Here is a 22,275-nt window from a genome sequence, read left to right on the forward strand (position 1 = left end):
CTGGTACCTGGGTGCTGCAGTTCGTGGTGCAGGGGCTGGGAGAATGAAGAACAAAAGTAGCATATACATGGAGAAATACAATGGGTAGAAACAAATACTTTGTGGCAGCATAGCGCTGTGGGTGTAGGAACCCTGAGGAAACCTGGCTGAGAAAGATGGATAGACGGCAGAGCATGGGGGGGCTGCTGTGTGGCATGGGAGAAAGGGAGAGTGTTGTGCGTGCTGGAAACAGGGAGGACAGCGAAGCCCTGTTTTAATGTGTAGACAGACTAAGGTGTCAAAATTTCATTTGGCCCCCAGAAAAAGCACAATTAAAGGTTTCAGATCCAGCTAAGGACTGCAACATCAGTGTGTAATGGATGATCAGTGAATGTATGGCCATAGGCATGACCTTGCCCTTGCCAGTGTCTCCTTAGTAGTGGCAAACTGTGACCTGGCAATAAAGAGTTTGTTATAAATGGAAAAACTCCTGTCTAAACATAGCATCCGTGGACAGCAGACAGGGATAAAGGCTAGATAACATTTGTTCAGTCAGGGGCTCTCTTCTGGCTGCTGAGTAAAAAGTACTTGTTAATGAGGTGTAAACTAATGTTATCCACCAAAAACTTTGTGGAATAAGACAAGAAAATAATGCTGGCTGTGAGTGGAAGCATTGTTTTCTTGTCACAGTTCAGGTAAATCCTAGTTTATTTACACTGGGGTGAAATGCAAGCTTCAGAGCAGACAAGCAGATGTCCTGATGTGCGATTTAATTTCCTCAGTTGGATGACTGAGCTTTGTTGTGGTTTTTTTTTTTTTAATCTTGAAAAAACAGTAATTTTTCCTAAGTACATTTATCATTATCATTGATCTCATCTTTATTGCAGTTTTGTACTGATTCTTCAGCGCCTATGGTCTTGTTTTACAGTAGATGGCAAGATTGTTGGGGGAAGGCCCATGTATGCTTATTTATGCTTTAGCCACTAAGCACCCAAAAATTATGCCTGGGCTTCTTCCATGCTACTGCACTCCTAATGAAGAGCAATTATGATTAATGCATAAAGTTATGTAGAGAGCTACTGTCTCACCCTGTGCCAGCTGCTGTAAAACCCTGCAAAAGCTACAGGAGCGCGGGGAGAGCTTTAAAGTGTCTAGATGGCTCCATTTTCCAATAGGGAAGGAAAAAGGCATTAGAGGGGAAGGAGGGCCTGACAGCCTTGCTCCCCAGGAGCTGGCAGGTGGAGGGGTGCTGGGCCTGGAGAGGCAGGCGACGCCAAGCCAGTGGGCTGCGAAACACGAGTGCCCTCTGGATTTTGGCGCCGGAATGCTGGGTTTGGGTTTAGAGGTGCGGGTTTCTCTCTGCCCCTTCCTGTGGAGGCCTGGGCCTCCCCCGAGGTCCCTGCTCCCTGCGGGGGAGCCTGCGGGGCAACGGGGCTGAAAATGCAGCTTCCTCATCCGTGTATACGGGCACACACAGGGCTGCAGCCCGGGCACCCCTCACCACAGCCTCCCCCAACACCTCCAGCCGCCCTCTTCCCTCCTTCTCCTCCCTCCGGCCCCGCTGCTGCGCCTCCGGGACCGGCAAGGAAGATGCCGCCGCCGGGGGGTCCCCTCAGCGGCGGCGCTGGCGGGCGGCCATTTGGCGGCGGCACGGCCGGGGGACGCACAGAGCCCCAAAATGCCGGCGCTGGGGCGGGAGGGTGCCGAGGGCGGCTGGGCTTTGCCCGCAAGTTCCCGCTCCCCCAGCCCGAGTCCCGGAAGCGTGATACAAAACGTCTGGGTTTTTTTTTTTCTCCCTCCCTCTGAGGTTTAGTGGCGTCGCTGTTGCCAGTCGGAGGCTGAGGGGTAGCGCTGCTCCGGGCCGGCCTCGGGGGCGGACAGGGCAGCACCTTGCTCCATCTGCCCCAGCGCTGGGCTGGGTGTCTGCAGCCCAGACCGCTGTCGTTGGCCTCTCCCGACTCCACTACCCGTTTTAAACACAAGAAAGGACTTATGCGTCTGTCTGTATTAAATATTCTCCCTGTTGTGTTTGTTTCGTGTGCCTGATGAGTGTCTGTAGGGAAGTGGCCTGATTGAGATCCCTCAAGCAGGCTGCTTGAAGCCTCCCAAGGCGGCAGCTGATTGAACTTTTATCATTGTTGGTGCCAGATAATACTTAAGTTTGTGATCTGATGCACGAGACACCAAAATGGAGGTGGTATGTGGTCTCCTGGCCTTTTCTGAGTCTATTATTGAGGACATGGACCTGTTGGAGTCAGTCCAGAGGAGGGCCACGGAGATGATCAGAGGGCTGGCACATTTTTGCTGTGAGGACAGGCTGAGAGAGTTGGGGTTGTGCAGCCTGGAGAAGAGAAGGCTCCAAGGAGACCTTACAGCAGCCTTCCAGTACCTGAAGGGGACCTACAGGAAAAGTGGGGAGGGACTCTTTATCAGGGAGTGTAGTGATAGGACAAGGGGTAACGGGTAACGGTTTTAAACTGGAAGAAAATTTTCACTATTGAGGGTGGTGAGACATTGGAACAGGTTGCTCAGAGAAGCTGTGGCTGCCCCATCCTTGGAAATGTTCAAGGCTGGGCTGGATGGAACTTTGAGCAACATGGTCTAGTGGAAGGTGTGCTATGGCAGGGGGCTTGGAACTTGATGATCTTTAAGGTCCTTTCAAACCCAAGCCATTGTATGCTTCTATGATTCTGAAGAGACGGCCACCCGTACAGTCCTAAGTGGCCATGAAGTGCTTCATTCCTAAGTGGCACAGGTGCTGAGGGTTTGTACATGGTCCTTTGCTTTTGTATATCTGGTCTTTCACTTTTTGTATGGCGAGAGGTTTTAGTGTGCCTCTGTTGTACAGAGGGAGACATACTAGGAGTTAGTTGGTACTTGCTCATACATAGCAGACATCAGTCCTGCCATGAAGGAAAGCAGGGGCTGACCCTCCCTGTGTGGCATCTCCTTCAGGAACCCAAGGGGGGTCTGGCCTGGCTCTGCAGTAGTACGGAGCAGCTTGGGGCTGCTGGGGTTTGCAACTGAGTGCTGTTCAGGTACGGTGGCAATCCACGCTATTCCCTACTATTTACAAAAATAATACAGTGGATTGCATGTCATAATTTTATGCAGTTTTTAGTTTCCATCCTGGCCATTTAACCCAGAACATGCTACAAAACAATAAGCTTAAATACCTAAAATTTGTTCTGTTATAAAAGTAGTAGTTTTATATTTCCAAGTGCTCTTTAAAATGCAACAGCAGGATCTGTTTTAGCAAAAGTTGGAAGGCAAAAGTGAATTTACCTCTGACAAAGCAGAAATAGTCAAGGGAAAACTTGTATATATTTTTATCCTACTTTTTCCTTTTTTTGTTTTGTGTTTTAATAAGCAGCCAAAAGGAGACTAGGCAAATAGAGGAACATTTCTGCATAAAAATAGTGCTCACGTTCAGTACACACATACTGTACCTTTATAACACTTGTCAAACGAGTCTCAGAGCACTTGGCAGAAATCTAATCACAGCCAAGGAGCTGTGCAAGATAGTGTAAACTGAATCATAGCGATTTAAAGGACATGTGCAATTAACTTTTGGGGCCCGGTTTTTCCATCTCAGTGTCTTGACAGCCAGGCAGCCCTGTCAGTCATTAGCTTTACCCCACCATTCAACAGAACACAACAAATACTTTAAATTTTATTCTTTGAGCTCCCCCTCTAAAGACCTCTGTACTGGATCTGTCTATGTTTTCATAAACTTGATATACTTAAAAGGCTTGCTTTTCCCTTAGGAGGAAACAACTCTTTCTGGCTGACTAGGATGGATTTTGGGACTCGTGGGAAGCAAAAAATGGATTTTTTTTTTTTTTTTCTTCTTGGAACATTTGTGGGAATGTCAGAACTGCTGAAGCTCCAGAGCAGGTCTGTCAGATAATTTTTGGCAAATTCTCAATGTGATAACTACAATACAATACTGCACTGGAAAGGAAAACCCATTAGGAAAATAATAGTAACTAGTATACTTTTCTATATCTCATGGTGCATGCAATTTACCAAGAAAGTAAAATAACATAAAAATACTCATTGGGTACATTTATGATCAAAGAATAAAACAATATGGATAAAGCAAGATGGACATCAGCTGGTTTCACTATAAGCTTAAATCACTGAAAAATTGTTCCCCTATACAGGCAATAAAATTTTGTTTTTCTAACTACCCCGTAAAATGCAAAAATGTTGAAGAGTTGAAAAGCTCTTGCTTTTAGTTGTCATTTGCACTGGTTAAAATAAGAAGTGCAGATTTCTATGCACTGAAACATGCATGCACACCCTGTGCCCTGTGCATTGTCTATTTTATGTCCAACCTCTGGATATTGTCAGATAAAAGATGAACATTTTTATTTTGTGAAGGAGCTGCTCTTAAAAAGCAGCAAAGCACACCAGACAAGGGAGAAATAGTAAGTTAATTTGCCATAAAGCAGGACATGAAATTGTGTTTCTCTTCATATCTGCAAAAGTTAGTGAGGCAAGGCTCTTTACTTCAAATAATAAAAATTCAAGACCAAATCCCCGTGTTCCCCCAGTGATGTGACTAGTTTAGGAATAGAAATTTTTCTGCAATAACAATACAATTCGTCTTAGTTTTAATTTTTTAGCTATTAGGATTCTTTTTTTCTCTCTTTTTTTTTGTTGTTGTTTGGGTTTTTTTCTGAAAAAGGATGTATAAAAATGCACATTTCATAAAATGGAAATAGTGAGCCCTTTATCATCCCAGGACCTCAGAATTTGAGCACAAATAAAATGTTTCGAAAAACTAGCGATGGACTCATGGTAGAAGCAACACATGTAGACTTGGACAACAACATCACTGTCTGGCATCTGTCCCACTGTAGAAATGAGAAAGAATTTTCATAGAGAAGCAACATTACTTTTGCCTCCGGTGGTGTTTGTGTTGCCTTAGGCATCGCCACTTCAGAAGATAGTAGTGTAGAGTGCAGGGAAGGCTAATGGACAGCATGGGAGCGGAGTGCCATGTACTTGCAAAGCTGCAATCTGGGAACCAAAAAGGTGTGGGGCTGCCTTTCAGGAAAGCTCAGAAAAGAGCAGCAGGACAGTGGAGAGCTGGAGAGGAAGCTGGAGCTGGGCGATGGGGTGCTGCACTAAGTAAAGAAGGTAACGCAACTGCAGGATAATGGGTGTATTCCAGTCAGAGCACCAGGTATATCCAGAAATGAGCGATACGCACGTACCCTTGCTGGAGCTGCTCTCGCACATAGGAAGCCTGAATGGCATGGAGTTCACTGAACCCAAGTCCTTTATGCCTGCTCAACTTGTGGTTTAACGTACTGTGTCTTTCACCCCAGCATCTAAAGTCTTGGTCTTGCTATTGGGCACTGAAATGTAGAGCGTGGCTCCCACTGAAGGTGACAGGGTGACTCACGGGAGTGAAGCGATGTGGCTGCAAAAGCCTTTGTGGTGTGGGCAAGGAGCACACCAGCCTGTGGTGTACCGGGGAGGCAGCTGCTGACCAGCCATGGTACTTATGCAAAGCAGCCTCCCCAGCTAAAACCTGACAACTGAAGCCACTGCGAGGTCTCCGGACCCCTGGCATATGCCTTGCTGTCTGGGTCGCATGCTGAAATCCGTGCCACGAAGCAGTCGTGTGCAAGCTTTAGTCTTGCCGAAGTCAAAGGGAATTAAACACATCTTCAAAGTCCAGCATGTGCCCCTGCGTGCCTGTGCCCAGCAGGCACACGGTCATTGTGCTGTCCTGCTGCAGGGAGGTGGTTTCTGCCTCACAACAGCTCTGTGGCAGCAGCAATGGAGTCAATATTTGCTGCTGCATTTTAGCTGTGTTCGGAAGGGAGCACGTTCTGTCTGAATGTGTGTTCGGTTTTGCACCTCTGAGCAGTGACTGCCCCAAAGCTCCCAAATTTTCAAAGAGTTACATGGGGATTTATCCAGCCAAATCCCATTATAATCAATGGGAGCCGAGTGAATAATTACACTGCCGCTCTTTGTAAATAACGAAGAAGGTTGCCAGTTATTGCTGATTACGATGCTGACTTTTGTAGATATAGATCCACGGGTCTATTGGGAATTGCACTTAGACCACCAGGTTATTTCACATGTTGTTATAGTTTCCGTATTTACTGTGCATATCGCTTCAAAGAGCCAAGGTTGATGACTTCTGGTCCACTGTGTTAGCAGTCCGTCTCCTCTCCGTCTCCTGTTGTTTCCTTTCACAGTCTGAGTAACAAAAAATGGTGGTGTAAATAGAACTCCAACAAAGAGGTCTGTTGAGCCTGTAATGCTCCCCTGAAAGGAGGCTGTCTCGGGGATGAATGGAGCAGGCTCAGCCTAGCAGTAGCAGGGAAATAGATGACTTGGCATTGGAGAGTAGCAGGCAGCAGGGTGCATATGCCTGGTGTAGTGGCAAATAATGGTTAAGCTAGTCAGTTGAAGGGCTAAATGAGAGGACATTGTCTAACCCTGTAACCGTAACTAAATTGTAACCTGAAAAGAGTTTATAAACATCTGGCTGCTAGCCCATCGCTAAAGCTTAATAGCTAAATCTGAGGTGCAGAATTTTTTAAGGCTGCAATTGAAATTATAACTTGGAAGTATTACCGTCTTAAGGAGATTAATTGCATTTCAGGATTGTAGAGTGTATTAAATTGTGGTTTGAGCATCTCTGCTGAGTTTTTCTGTTAAATTAGTTTCCACAAGATCAACGTTTATGATTGACGTTGTTTCCATTTGGAAATAGACACTCATTTGGAAACACATTTTGGTTTCATGACATCTTGCTGCTGATTTTATAGCTCTGCTCAGTATTTCATACAGAATTCTAGTCCCGTGGTACGCCTTAGCTTCACTAATTGTTATATTCATGTCTTTATTCAGATGCTTATCTGTTTAATGGAGTACGTGACACATCTGTATCTTTTGATTTCTCACGAATTTAGGAGTGCAGGAGCACATCTCCCTGTACGGTCCTATTTTATTTTAATATTGCTATTTGGTGACAATGAAAAGCTGGTTAGACTAATAAGCATGTGACCTCCTCTGCAGACTAGCTTTTCAATCTTTTTATAGCTCCCATTATTAATAGGACAGCATCTATGTGCTCCACATTTGTGTTGCAAATACTTACAATAGTTGGAATAATTTTCTAATTACTTAAACAATGCGCTGTAGCAGCACCAATTGAAATTCCTGTAGGCTACAGGCTTGCTAATTGTTTCCTTTAGTAAACCTAATTTATAGGGCTGTGCAAATAGTTGCTGGGTTTAAAGTATTTTGGCAGCTGAACTAAAAAAAAAATATGTTATGAACTGAATGGAAACTTCATTTCTTTAGAATTGTCAGCACAGCAACAAGAAATGATTTGAGGTTATAGAAACATTTTTTAACACCTGGCAAACTGTTTCATTTGGTTTTCAGGTACATTTAATAAAAGCAAAGGACTGGATCATAAACATGAGAGGGAAGTAGTCCCAGCTTGCCCATTTTATCCACTGGTTGAGTGAGTAGGGCAATTTACCTGGGATGTTAACAACTTAAATTCAAGACTCCAAGCTGCTTCAAGCTTCTAGTAAGGTTTGCCTAACACTCAGATGAAGGTCTTAACACTGGAAATGAAGTATTCTGGGATGGAGCTCTGTTTATTTCCTAGGATGACTAGATTAAAAAATAACCCCAACGGATCAAGCAAGCAAAATCTGAACTTCTGGGTCCGATTTCTTGTGCTGGATCTTCTTTGTTCATGAGTCTGATGTGGGGGCCACGGCACACATCTACAGGGATAAGAGAGAGGCTGAGGATTGGAGATGGGCTCTGACCCCTCTACCTCATGTTCTCCCGCTGCTGTGCAAAATGAGTAACCTAGTCGTCAGGCCATAAGATAATTCTTTCTCTATCTGATTTATTCTATAATTCTATACAATTTGGAAAAGCTTCAGTAGCTAAAGTTGAGAGTGAAACACCCAGCATACTCCCCATTCAAGTGTGTGGCTACCAAAATCTCTGGTTACTGGTTGAGCTCTTGATCTGAACTGGAACATGGAGCGCAGAGGGGAGGAGAGGAGAGGACAGATTTAAACCTGGATCTTACACAGCCTAGGAGAGTGTTTGCCATCTTGTCTTACGTATCTATTTGACTGTGCGTGAGTGGGTATAGATGATGCCAGTGACTGTGCACGTCTGCTACTGAAACTGGAATATTTGATTTCAGAAATGTCCACTCCCAACCTTGGAAATAAAAAAAGAAACAGCAGTAGGTGAATTTCCCCAATTTATTTGTGTCTTCCAAACCAATAAACCATTTAATGAAAAAAAGTTCAGCCAGCTGTACTTGGTTAAAGGAACTTTTCATAGTGTGAAAATTGATGAAGACTTTGGGTTTTTCATTTATCTGAAATTGCTATCAATACTGTAACTTTTATAACATTTTTTTTGAAGAGGTTCTTGCTCTGGAAAATCTCTGAGCAATATTGTACGTTTGGGGTAACTTGTTTGAAAAAAGACTTGCAAAAGACTTTGTTTTTTGTTTTTTCCAGTTAAGAAATCTCAGTTAAGAAACTTTGTTTTTTCTCCCTGCTATTTTTTTTCCAGACCAAATAAGATTGACTCAAAGATACATCTGCTATGTCTTTGCTGCTTTACTCTGAATGCCTCCAGAGGAAACTGAAATACAAAAAGAAGGCACTTTCCCAGGCACAGACCTAAGCATCTGCAAGCTTTGGTCATTGAGGTTCTCAAGGTCAAGTCTAGCAAATATAACTCTTCCCAAAGATGAATATTTTCTTCTCCCCAACCCTTGCTTTCCTCCCCATCTGCAACCTCCCTGCTAGCTGTAGCATTTATATCATAACTGGAGAATAAGCGTGAAATGTCTGACTAACGTATCCCTTCTGGGGTTAAGCTAGCAGCAGATGACTTGAGGACTATGCAAGCCCCTGTCCTAAACTGGGGTTTCGCTGTGACTTGTTGTATCCCTATCTCTAAAGATAAACTTGAAGAACCAGCCCTCCTCTGCCTTCCCAGGGATCTGCTCTCTTACCTCTCGCTCACCAACACTTTTATCTGTCAAAACCCTCTCTGCTGCCCTAGCAACAAGCATCCAGGCTCTTTTCCAGCTGACATAAGCTTCCTGCCACCTCCTGATGACAAGTGCTTCCAACATTTCCAGCTGTCAGACTTTCAGCATCTGTTCCACATGTCACCAGGCTGACTTTGCTGAACCTCAGGCAGCTTTGCACTCAGCCAGTTGCCTGATGCTATATGGTGAGGATGACTTCATCCTGACCACAGTCACTTGTCCACCTCTTTATGTGCTGAACCAGTGGCAGTCAGGGTTGCTGTTCTTTGCTTCCAGATAGCTTCTTCTGTTGCATTTATATACCAGTGTATGTTTTATTCAGACTTAGTCAGCTATTGCATTAATACTATTTTAGAGCAATGGCTTCAGCAGGGCTCCATTAAATTTATTCAAAGTGCTTCTCTTCTAATTGGAGTTTGAGCAGGAGTGGCTGTTCTGAATTGTTGGTGTCCTTAATTTATATATAGCATGACATTTGGAAAGTACTGTTAAGGAGTCAGACTTTTCAAAAGTAGTCAATACTGGATTTACTCTGCTATTAATGTATATGGAATTTTACTGCTGATTTTCTCCAAGACCAGCTCTAGGCCATCATTTCACACTTCATAAAGTCTACCTAGGATGTGTGTTGGTACCAAATTCCCTGGCAAATCTTGTCCTCTTTGCTTTCTTAAAGCTCCGTTTCTGCACCGTCCTTTCAGTAGCGTGTCAGAAATGGAATACATCAGCCAGTTGAGAATCTCCCACTGAAGTAGATTATGCCATTACATTATTCACCAGCACCTTCTTCTTATCTCTTTCTCGAGTGCTGCTGTGTGTAAAGTTTTCCACAAGCTCTTCTAGATCCTTTTTCTCCTTGAGAGGATCAAAGATAGAATGAGTGTGGGAGACAGGCAAGCAGGAGGAGAGCCCAGATGGCTAATACAACAAACCTGGGCCTCGGGTGCTTGCTGTAAGGCTGAAAGGTGTATTTTTCTCATCCAACATACAAGCTGTACTGAGCCCTGCCTTGCAGATGGTCATAAGGCTGCCATCCGAAGGGGTCCAGCCTGCTGCTCTCCTGCCCTGTGGGAGCTCATAGAGCTGGAGCAGCACACTAGCCCTTGCTCCTTGCCTGCTATGAGGGGCAGATCCCCAGGGGACCCCTATATGTGCTGCAGGGACAGGCTACACAGAGACAAAGTTGATAGTGCAAGCTCTTCGTAGCCCTCACCATCCCAGCAACTCTACTTGGTGCTGGGCGACCCACAGCAGCAAATCGAGACTGGGCCTGCTGTAACATACCTGCTTCTTTGCAAATGTCTGGGCTGAGGGCCTGTTTTCAGGGTGCAGTTTGTGTGAGCTACCTTGCCACCTGTGTCACCCCCTCCCCATGCATCGGATGGTGCAGCTGTGGGACTAGGTGGGTCTTCTGCTCAGCTGCTGAACTCTCCACAAACCACTCGCCGTATTTAGCTGTTCTTACTCAGGGCTGGTTTGGGGTTGGGTAAAAGAGCTGAGCTGACACACTGTTCCTTTGTGTGATTGGCACCTCTGCCTTGAGGAAGGTGGTGGGAGCAAACAGCTGGGTGGTCAACAAAATGGAGCCTCCATGGAGCAGCTCAAATTTAGATACAATATGCACACATTAAGTGTAGTTATTGTTAGGTGAACTTCACCCTAAGCTAGGTTGTGGCACTCTACTAGCATAGGAGTTGGACTATATTGTAATCCATGTTCTAGATGTCTCTAATGATCCTTTTGAGTTTCTTATGGGAGAAAATGCAATGTCTCTTCCACCTTCCATTTTGAGAAATCTCATGAAATAATAGACCCTTTATTAACTATAACTATATATATGTAACTATATTGCTGACTTTTATAATACTCCTTCTTAGAATCATAGAATCACAGAATCATCCAGGTTGGAAGAGACCCTTAGGATCATCGAGTCCAACCATCTACCCTACACTACAAAGTTCTTCCCTATATCATATCCCCCAACACCACATCTAAACGTCTCTTAAACACATCCAGGGATGGTGACTCAACCACCTCCCTGGGCAGCCTATTCCAATGCCTGACCACTCTTTCTGTGAAAAATTCTTTCCTAATGTTCAGTCTAAACCTACCCTGCTGGAGCTTGAAGCCATTCCCTCTTGTTCTGTCATTAATTACCTGTGAGAAGAGACCAGCACCACCCTCTCTACAGTGTCCTTTCAAGTAGTTGTAGAGAGTGATGAGGTCTCCCCTCAGCCTCCTCTTCCTCATACTAAACAGTCCCAGCTCCTTCAACCGCTCTTCATATGATTTGTTTTCCAGGCCCTTCACCAGCTTCGTTGCCCTCCTCTGCACCCGCTCCAGCACCTCGGTATCTCTCTTGTATTGAGGTGCCCAAAACTGGACACAATACAATTCTTGTTATGTGCTACTTAGTTGCAGCAGTAGCCAGGCATGTTTTAAAAGTTAATATACTTTCCTGCTCTATTTTGTTGTAGAAAGCAGTGTTTGAAACAAATCTTTTCTTATTCATCTACTTAATGTAGTAGTACCAAGTTGAGAGGGAAGCTAATTCTTCCAGCAAGATTTCTAAGGCTCAGTTCTGGATCAAGGAACTAATTTCCATGCAGTGTTTCCTCGTGAAGGTAGAGCTAGCTTTAGAATTCCAGAGCTCTCCCAGTAAAGTCATATATTCTAGTCAAATGATGGAACAAAAGGGTTAAGACAATTTTAACATTTCGCATGTGTGGGACAAATTATGATACTACTACCTGCTAATATTTTCAACAGTCTAGATCCCGTTCCAAAATCCCTGGGCACCAGATACATTAAACTCTCTAAGGATATATGTGTTGCAGCCAAATGTTTAAATGTATGAGGGTACCTCAAGCAACTGATAAGCATCTCTAAGCATCTAGCAGGATTTAAAATATGCCTTCTTATGTTGCTTCCACCGAAGTTAATTTTTCATGTTTTGTTGTAGAAGTTACTTAAAAACCTAGGAATACTTTGGAAATTGACCTTATGCTTTAGTTTCATAGACTCTTTTGAAAACCCATGCTCTATTTAAAAATCCCCATTGTGTGAAAAAAAAATCCACCGTTCATATCACTGAGATGACTAGTGTTACAGTTCACAGAATGTAAATAAGAGTACTGAAATTTTTTCCCATATTAAAGAATCCAGCATCTGAAGGAAATGAAGGGGCTGTGTGAGGCTATAAGATTATCTTCAAAATAATTTTCATCCCTTGTTGAAAACAAATTTTTGCCTCCCCCCGACGCCCAATTCTTAAATTACAGTGTGTTTTCTTGTCTTGCCTGATTATTTTTTGAGGGGGAGTTGCTCTAGTTTCTGAAACTCTACCTCTCAAAACTCTTTTGCCTTGCCTATTACAATTAAGCTATTGTTTTGCTTAGGAAAGTGGCCCGACTTAATTCAGGTTTGTGCCTCAGAGTAAACTGAAATGATTAATAGCTCTGTGTGTGCTTAATGATGTGAGCCCTGCAGCCACTAAAGCACCTGTCTCAGTGTGTAAGCAGCCAGGGTTCACTATTGTGCATGGCTGGAGATTCACATAACAAAAAAGGCAATCAGACAATGTTAGGGATTTCAAGCAAACTAACAATGCAGGGAAATTGCCAGGGAAGGATTAGTTATCTTTTGCCTGATAAAAGCAGGTATCAATGGAACACTCGTAAATTGTTCTTCAGTAGTAGCTCCATATGGAAAGTTTAATGTCTAATGAAGACTGCCAGGGTTAAGCTCTGAAAACAAAGACCTGGAAAGTTGAAAGTGTGCTTAAATTAGCATTTCTGCTACCCTTTCAGATCACTCCTAAGTCAGCAAGTTGCTGCTAGTTTGGGCTGTGACTCTAATGGCAACCTGTTGTGTCCAAACAGAAAATACTCCATGATTTTAGCATCGTCTTTGTGGATTGAAAATTACTCCAAAAGGATGTTCTGCATTCTTTGGGTTTTGAAAGCGGTGTGTTAATAGTATTGCCTCATCGTGGGTCTCAGAAGCTGTATATGCTCTTTCTTGTGTCTGTTCTGTGAGACATTGAGCATGCCTCCTAACTTGCGCTGGTCTTTCTGGCCGGACAGCTTCTCTGTGTCTGCAGTAATTGGTTTTGAAGTTTGCTCCATCAGCTGCTTCACAGTGCAGCTTTCTGTGTTGGTTGGTTATTTTGATCAGTCATGAGAGCAATGGGCTGGCTGGCTGATTGCTGAGGTGTTCCTCCTGGCTGGGTGACAGGCTTGCTGGCTGACCTCGGCCAACTGGCTTTAACTCTGCTGGGGGATAGTGGCTAATATTTTCCAAGGCATCTAGGTGATTTAGGAGCCCACGACTCACCCTGAAGGGGGTTGATGCGTTTGGAAAATGTTACCCTATTAAATTCACTCCAAAGGGATATAGCGTTGGCTAATTTATGTTTGTAAGACAGCTTGGGGTCTTGGATTCCTGTGATGTGAATATCTTGCACTTTCCTCTTCATACAGAGGCAAACAAGATCCATTCCTGTGGTTGTTTCATCAGACAGTCAGGCTGTACTGAACCTACATCTGCTGATAAGAAAGCAACTTCTAGATAAATCATACAGGCATGTCTCTGAAGCCCAGAAATAAGAACTTCTGGCTCCGACAACAAAATCCTGGGCTGCTTGACTGAAGGAAGGCCGCCCAGTGCTCTGGTAGCAATGAATCCATCGCCCTTCCTCTGGCATTGCCAACTGTGGGCATATCACAAGGGCTCATAGGGCTTTGGTGAGGGTGGCAGCTGGCCGCAGAAGCAACAAAAATGGGGCTGCCCTACCGGCTGCATAGGGGTCACTCATTCCCCAGGCAGGCACCTGGGGCACACTGAGACGGTCGGTTCTTGAGCCATGGTGGCTCTGCTCTTGGCTGATGCCCTTGACAGCTGAAGAGAGGTAGTGAGACGTCTGGAAGACAGTTGAGAGAGGTGCACCATGGCCCCAGTGGGGGAACACAGGGTTATAACAATGGGGCTGAGATGTGCTTGAGACCTGGCCATGCAAGGGAAGGTGTGCTTTATCTGTGTGTTCTTCGTACTCGTTATATTCTTTAAATAACCTTACATTCTCCTGCTGCAGAATGGAAATAGTGGCCATGCCTGAGGCGACCAGCATGTGTCTGTGGTGCTCCTTGTGGCATCTAACCACCCTCCTGTCCTCGCAGAAAATCATTAATTAAATTTAAATGCCTCTCACTGAATTTCCCGCATGGGTCTTTTTATGTCTTAAGCTGGTCATTAGGATTTTTGTGGCTTGTGTGTAGACTGCATGAGTTCTTTAATAAACCATACCAAGGGCGAAAGTCTCTGTATGAGAGGGGTGAGAGAGGGGCTGAGTGGCTTCTCTGTGGGTGACTGAAGTGAATGAGAAGTGAGGGAGAAAGGAAAGGATTAAGAAGTAATTAAAGGATAGAGAGAACGATAAATAAGGAAGAAAGGAAAAGACTGTGAGGAATATTGCTGATGGGTTTTAAATTTGAATTTGGGCAGTCATTTTTTTTACACACTGAGGGGTGAAAAATGTTGTTGGAGGGAGCCTTGGTTGCTATTATGCTTTCGAATTATAATCAAAGTGCTGCCTTGATTACACACCATTCTGATTGCTGTGGTCTAATGATTAGAGCATAAAACGTGGAGACAAAAAATATGCTGCTTTTCATGACTGTAAAGGACTTGCTGGGTGGTTTTGAATGAGTTATTTCATTTCACTATGCCTCATTTTCCTGATCTGCAAAATAGGGATATTAATGCCTATTTTTGTGAAGGCAGTCTGAGAAACTTAAATGGAAACTTCTGTATAAATGTCAAGTATCATTATTATTGTTCTTAAACTAATCCATTGTAGTCAGCTGCTTTTATAGTTTTTTGTGAAAGCAAATACAATGGGAGCCACATAATTGGCTGCCTAACAATGTTGTTTTAATTAGAAGAAGACAAAAAGTGTCTGAAAAATGCAACAGCGGGTTGCCTTTTTCATCAATTGCAAAAAAAAAAAAAAATTCTGCTAGAACTGAACCATACCATACCAGGTAATAAAGTTTGAAGTATGTGTGACACACTGATCAGAAGTAATGGGCTCAGTTAATTTTTGGCATGTTTGGTTCACTTTTTGCCTGGCACAGTCGAAGATTTTCAGTTATTGTTGAGCAAGTAAGAATAACAATGTGAAAAATGTATGTGTTTACTTCTTTGCCAGCATCTGAGAGATGAAGTTTCCTCAGGCTGTTACTTTAGAATCCTAATTTTCCGTTGAATACTTTTTAATGTCTGGGTTGTACACCACTGGAAACAGATACTCCTTCTCCCTGGTGAGGTGCATATGACCCACCTTTTAATATGATGCTGTTAGAAAAAGGTGATGGAACTAAACTGGGAAAACATGAGTCTTATTACTCTTCACATTTGCCTAAATCCTGATTATCTGAAAGGTAATCCTGCCTCTGCCAATTCACCCCGAGGGTAGATAGTCCCAGTGGTTCAGCCCAGGGCCATATGCAGAAGGCTTTGTCAGTAGGGGTATGCTGTACGGCAGGATGCTCTTAATCCAGGACGCTGATTATTCTAGTAAAATTGAATGTTTGCCAGTCTACTTTCTTCTTTTTTTCCTGAATCTATCCTGACTGGAACAGGATTTTGCTGGGGTAACAGTGTCTATTTTGTGATGGAGCAAGGGGAATGTTTGGGGTTTTTTTTAAGACACAGTGATGTTGGTCATTGGTAATGTGTCTTCATACATCTAAGTGATTTGGCAAAAATCTATTCTGTAGTCTTGGCCTTAACATGACCCCTGAGCAAGTAACTTGTGACCTGTCTGTCCTCATCAGCATCAGTGCTGCTGCCTTCTAGAACAGCCCAATTAAGATAATTTTATGGTTGCTGTAGGAGGACTTAGTATCTGTAAGGCAGTCTGAGTGGAGCAGTCCTGGCTGTTCATTTTTGGTCCCCAGAGACTGCACTGCAACGACTGCCTCTTTGAAGTGCTTTCCTCCACCAGGCAGCACAAGCCCATTTTCTGCAGTTCATCTTCAGCCAACTCTTCATCTGTGAGCTCATTCGCTCTAAAACCAAGGCTGTTTAGGGACAGCTATTACATTATATGCTGAGCAAGATGGGTAGAGCAATGTGACATCTGGATGCTGATGGCTCTATAAAGTGATGGACACTTTTTCTTAAAAGTGTCATATTAAAAGCCCGTATTAAAATAATTGCATCATAGCATGAAAATCTCAAAACTGTTTCCTGGGAAGCCAGGTCCGTTCTGAAGAAAAGTTTTAATGACATTAAAGAGCCAGTTTGGAATGAGGCTTTTTGTTTGGTTGCTGTTCATTATTATTGTTATTATTTATTACTTTGAGGGTATTTGTGAGGACTTTTTTTTTTTTTTTTTGCTTATTCAGAGTTCTGCTGTTGTTGTGAGTGCATTAAGACTGTGAGAGGGCAAACAATTATTTTTCTAGGACAAATTTAACATGTTGGATCTTTAGATTTTATCTTTTTTTTATCCTGATGTTGGAAAAAAATCACATTAAATATATGATATTAATATAATTTTTTTACATAAAAAAATAATCTAGTGTTGGACTTGCATTCCAACTTGGACTTGCATGTCTGTGAATGGTTAGTATAAAATGTTGTCCTTGGGAATATTGGACTGTTCATCCTCTCAGTGAAGCTAAGAGGAATGTTTTATGTGTGACAACTGGGAAGCAAGATTCTTTTTCAGGATGAATACAATAAAATTCTAGCATGTAATGCTCTTCATCAGAAAACATTTGTAAGAAAAATGCTGAAAACCATTCCTCTAGTTACACTATTAGGTAGGTTTTATTTTCTTTCTCGGTAAGAATAGTGAGTGTACATACACACAAAACATGCCTTGCTCTACCATTATTCTGAATTGCTAGTTGCAAATGAGACTTTTTTGTCTACTTTTGCACTCCTTAGATGTCTTTTTCAGCTGTAAGAAATGGGTAAATGGATTTGATATTTAAACAAATGGTCTCACTGCAATTCCACATCAGCAAAAAGCAGTCTTATGAGATGAAAATGCAGACGGTTGAACCAAGGAGCCACAGAAAACTCTTCATCTTGAAAAGCTCAACAGACACGTTAAAATGAGTTGACTGAACCTCAGTCCCATGTCTTGTGGGTTCATCTTTGGGGAAGTGAGGTCCACTATGTTTTTTCTGATTGCAGCACTAGTTGCTTCCTTGTACTTCTCTGCTGGCCACGTGGGGCGGAAGGCCAAGTTTTGCTTTGCCATGACAAAGCCCAGTTGGATGGCTTTCTCCCAGTTCTCCCAAAACAGATTAAAGTGAATACAGACCAAGACAATGGGTAAACTATGATGTAAAGTTTATATACAAGAATATAACATTTATCTGGAGTATTTACAAGGTTAATTAAAGCAATATTTTACAACTCTTTCAGGTTAACCACTAGGTATATTACAGCTATAGATGGTTTAATTTGCAAAATAATAAAAAAAAAAGTTGCATTCAGATCAACCAGCTCCAAAACTTGTTCATTTCTTCTGCAAGAGAAGGGCTCAGACTTGTGGAAAATAAAATGTGAGAATGGTTAATATGTTCTTACTGGTGCCTATGTATCACATGCAAGAGTCGTAACATGACCTTTATAGCGTTAATATAGGTGGCAAGCCATTTCACTTCGGTGAAAGAGTCGTACCCACTGTGACAGGCCAGTTGCACGCGTGGCTGTCTTTCTCTGCATCTCCTACTTCTGCACAACAAACATGCATGTATACAGAGAAGCAGCAATATAAATGAACCAGCATTACCAAAATGAAGAGGGAAAAACCTCAGACCAAAGTCACGTTTGCAACCATAAAAAAAAAAAAAAGCTTTAAGTGAGATACTTTAATACTTCCCAAAAATAGTTATGATTTTTTTTTTTTTATTACATTTTAACCTATGTACAAAAACGGAGGGCTCCCTCCCCTCTTGGAGAGCGGTCACCATGTCTTGTGCCCGTGGCATCTCGAGGCTCAGAGGGGCCGAAGCAAGAAGGTGCAGGAGGCCCGGAGAGCTCGGGACAGAGGCAGCTGCTGGAGGCGGCCAGAGCCGAAGCCACTAACACTGCAGTTTGCGGATGCTGCGGGAGAACCGCTTGAAAGCCCGCTGCCCTTTCTGCCACCGCTTCAGCGAGGTGATCACCAGTTCCCCAGCTTGCTTTTGCCCCATCACCAAGTAGGGGACGTTGATGTCATTCATCTCGTCGCAGGTACACTGGAGGCCACCTTTGAGCCAGAGCACGATCTTCCTTAGATCCCTTTCTGTGAGCCCATTCAGCTTGTAGATGGTCTTACTCTTTGTTTCGGGGGTGATCTTGGTATCCCCATTGATGTAGGCAATCTCCTTCACTTTTATCTTCAAGGCTAATAGAGCGAGGGGAGGGGGAAGTGGGATGAGGGAGAGAGGGAGAGAGATTGAGAGGTTTTTTCCCATTAGTGCACATAAAGAGGACCTGGGGAGGGAGGTGCTCTATTGCTAATTAAACTGTCAGGGCTGACAGAAGAGGCAGCAGGTGGCTCCATTTCTAAAGCCACAAAGGGCATGCAAGTCATTCCAGTTTGAATCAACCTTAGGGTTGAGGTTTTGGGGGTTTCATTTCTCCTCTTGCCCCGCCCCCTCTTTTTCCTTCCTTTCTAAATTAATATTTTCTCAGGCTTTTCTCCTGTTTGCAAACAGAGAGAGGGCAGGTTTGCTACATTAAGCAGTGCTCCATTTTTTTGCTGGGAGAAGACAAGTCTTCCTGAAACTGGAGTTTGAAGGGGAGGTGGGGAGGCGAGTACCTAGACCTAATCTGAAACCTGATCTCTGCTGCGGCTGAAAACTTCTAAACTTAATTTATTAGGCTGGAGAGGATTTTAGGCAAACCTGTAAGGAAATGATATTTCACATGCATTGTTTTTTTGAAAGAATAGATCCCATAGAGGGCAAATTGGTCCAACAGCTGCATTCGATTTGGTAAAGGGCTCTGTAAGAATCTGTGGGGCATGTTTAGCTTTAGGAGGATTTATCTGAGTGCAATGTGCCAGGCCAAAGCTATTGGTTGTTTTAGCAATTATGTCCCACAGTCATGGTTTCAGGTTTTGGGTGGTGGATTTATTTATTTTTAAGAAAGACTTTTCCATTGTTGTAGATATTTATACTACAAATATGTTTCCAGGTATAAACATTGACCTATTATAAAAGGATTCCCCTCCTTATTCCCTTTTTCTCTTGAAATGCTAATGTGTGGATAATGTGCCGTTCAGTTGTCTGTGTCGAAGGGGCTTTCTTGTCCTCTTCTAACCCCAGATCTTCCCATTAAGTTTATATCCCCAATTGTCTGTGCATTACCTTCTCTGTCAAATGATATATAGAGCTTCATTCTTAATCTGTGGAGAGAGTCTTTCTTACCATACATGAGATTGGTCATGCGGCTCTATCTCATATGTCTAAATGAAGCTTTGCTCTACTTCTCCCCAGGCAATAGTCTGGATGAAAGATTATCTTTTTTTTTTTTTTTCCCCCCCATTTTACTTTCTATTCGACTTTCCAGCAACATCTACATAAAAGAGCACTACTTTGAAACAGCAAACAGAAAAGGGACTGTAAAAAGGGCCACTTCTTATTCTGAGGTGCAATTTTGTTTCATGACCCGATGATCAGACGGGTCCATCTGCAGATGAGACAAAGCCCTGCCTTTATTCAGGCACATCTCTCTCTGACTCCACTGGGACTTTTTTTACCTGATCCTCAACTCTCGAGTTTCAACGGAGGGGGCTCTGCTTCCACTTACCAAAGTCATTTTTGCAGAGGTTTTCCACAATGTCGTTATCGTCCTCGTTTTTGTTCTTGCAGGCATCGCAGACCTTGGGTGCTGGAAACGCAAGGGACAGTCCCCGTCAGGCTCGGGGAGAAGGGAACAGCAGGTGGCGTTGGGAACCCTTCGGGACACGCCGGTTTTCCACCCCTCCATGGACGGACTCGCCCTGCGCCTTCTCCCCTCCTCTCCCCCCGCCGCTGCCCGAGCACTTTGACGCGCCTTACCTCGCTGCAGACCCGCTGGAGGGGGGGGGGGGGAGAGGGGGCGCGGTGTGCTTTTAAGGTCACACCTAAACCAAAAGGTGGGTGTTTTTTTTATAACGGGGGAAAGAGTAAAGGGGGGGGGGGGGGACACGACACACAAAACACCCGAACCCCCCGCTTCAGCGATGATCTTTGCCAAGGGAGGATGTCTCCTTGGCAGCCCCGCCGCTCGAGTCCGGGGTCCCGGACTTTGCCTTTGGGGATGGGGACGGGCAAAGGCCGGGGTCTGCGGGCCAGTGCCAGTTCCCCGACGGTGCCTGCCGTTTCCCCGGTCCCTTCGGGAAAGCCTCCTGATCCGCGACCCATTTCCTCAGTTCCCCCCTATGCTGCAACGGGCGGGAGACGCCTCCGGTCCCCTGCAGAAAGCTGGGGAGGGATCCTGCAGTCGGAGGGCGGGGGGGCGCTCATCGGGGGTCAGGTGCTGCCGTCCCCGGCGGCAGCCTGACGGTCCCTCTTACCTTCCCTGGTGACCGGGAGGATGTGGTCGCTGCTGGCCAGCGGGATGCAGAGGTCGTTGTCCTTGGGGAAGCGGCTGCAGTCCAGCATGTCGGGCCAGGGGAAGCCGAAGGCGGACATCACCGGGGCGCAGCTCTCCTTCACCTCCTCGCAGAGCGAGTGGCAGGGCTGGATGATCTCGTCCAGGTCGTCGATGCAGACGGGGGCGAAGAGGGAGCAGAGGAACTTCCTGGTGTCGGGGTGGCACTGTTTCTGCACTAGCGGGATCCAGGTGGAGGCCTGCTCCAGCACCTCCTGCACCGTCTCATGCCCCAGCAGGTTGGGCAGCCGCATGCTCTGGTACTCGATGCCCCGGCACAGCAGCATCGGGGCGGGGATGGGCTTGCAGTTGGAGCGCTTGTAGGAGAAGTCGGGCTCCCCGAAGGGGAAGAGCCCGGCGGCCGAGCCCATGCACTGGGACGCCAGCAGGAGCAGGGTGCAGAAGCGGCGCTGCATTTTGGGGGCGCGGAGGAGGAAAAGGGGAGCGGGAGGGGGCTGGCGAAAGGCTTGGGGGGCCGGGGTGGCGGGGCGCGGAGCGGGCGGCTGCCCTCAGCCGCAGGCAGCGTCCCCCAGCCCGGGCTCCTGCCTGCCAGACGGGGACGGAGGGTCTGAGCGAGATGCGGGGGCAAACGGGAGTTTTCTGGATTTTTTTGTATGCAAATGGCAGGGGGAGCGGGGGCTGGGAGGAGCCTGGTGACAGCCATCCAGAAAGGATTGGTCACTACTTTCTCGGTCTGCTTTGGCTCAGGGGGATTGTCTTTTGGCAGGAAATCCTTGCAAGAAACGTTACCGTGCGAGCACGGGGAAGGGGGGAAAGATCCCCGCGAACAAAGAACCACGAAAGTCCGAGGAGCTCCCCGGCCGGGCTGGGGGAGAGCGGCCGTTCTCGGGCCGCGGGTAGCTGGAGGTGAGCTCAGCCGCTAACACAGCTACTGCCAAGCGGCGGGACCCCCCTCTCCCCGCGACCCCCCCCCCCCCCGCCCACTTTTGGTGCTTCCTCTGCCAGCGGATGCACGATGTGGCGGGGCCGGTTCCCCAAGCAGGGGGCGAGGCTGTCTGTTCCCTCAGCCCCCGGGGGGTGTCTGGCACCTCCGCCCCCTCCCCGCGATGCTGGCAGGGCTCAGCCCGGCGCTGGAGCCGCAGGCAGCGGCTGGGGGCTGTCGGCTCTCCCTGGACCCCTCTGGCTCGGCAGCCCCCAGCCGCCGGGGCCTGCCCTGTGGGGCCCTCCTCCCCTGCGAGGAGCGGGGGGCTGTGGTGGACCCCGGCCCTACAGACCCCGGATGGCCCCCGAAGCCCAAATGGGGTTTTCCCCGGGTGGGAGCATCCAAATGTTTTTGAAATCCCGTCACCTGGCACGTTTTTCTAAGGGTAAAAGCGTGGGCCTGGCTCTGCGCAGCACAGGCATGTCCCTTTCCCTTTGCCCCTGTCTTCACCTAGAAACTCCCTTAAAGAATTATGTTTGTGTTGATTTACCACAAAGGGGAAAACAACAGGCAAGGCGCTGGGATCACAACACAGCTTCAGTGCAATTTGGATATTTCTTGGATTTTTAGTAATATTATTTATGAGATTATTATTGAAGAGTAGGCCTGTGTAGTATCATTTTGTGGTAAA

At 45.5% G+C, this 22,275-nt stretch overlaps 1 protein-coding gene across 1 annotated transcript; it reads right to left on the reverse strand.

Annotated features, from left to right (window-relative positions):
- Positions 1–18,162: 18,162 nt before the first annotated feature.
- Positions 18,163–21,117, reverse strand: SFRP2 (secreted frizzled related protein 2). The gene is made up of 3 exons (XM_074148135.1): positions 20,625–21,117; positions 19,877–19,957; positions 18,163–18,467 (listed from the first exon to the last, which is right to left on the reverse strand). The coding sequence occupies exons 1-3, from the start codon at positions 21,115–21,117 to the stop codon at positions 18,163–18,165; spliced, it is 879 nt and encodes a 292-aa protein (XP_074004236.1).
- Positions 21,118–22,275: the final 1,158 nt, after the last annotated feature.

This window comes from Numenius arquata, chromosome 5, assembly GCF_964106895.1.
Source record: "Numenius arquata chromosome 5, bNumArq3.hap1.1, whole genome shotgun sequence".
NCBI lineage: Eukaryota > Metazoa > Chordata > Aves > Charadriiformes > Scolopacidae > Numenius > Numenius arquata.

Coding starts and splice junctions, on each gene's coding strand:
- SFRP2 (XM_074148135.1), bottom strand. CDS start 21,117: ATGCAGCGCCGCTTCTGCACCCTGCTCCTGCTGGCGTCCCAGTGCATG. Junction 19,958..20,624: donor CCTCCCGGTCACCAGGGAAG/GTAAGAGGGACC, acceptor TTGCGTTTCCAG/CACCCAAGGTCTGCGATGCC. Junction 18,468..19,876: donor CCTCTGCAAAAATGACTTTG/GTAAGTGGAAGC, acceptor TCGCTCTATTAG/CCTTGAAGATAAAAGTGAAG.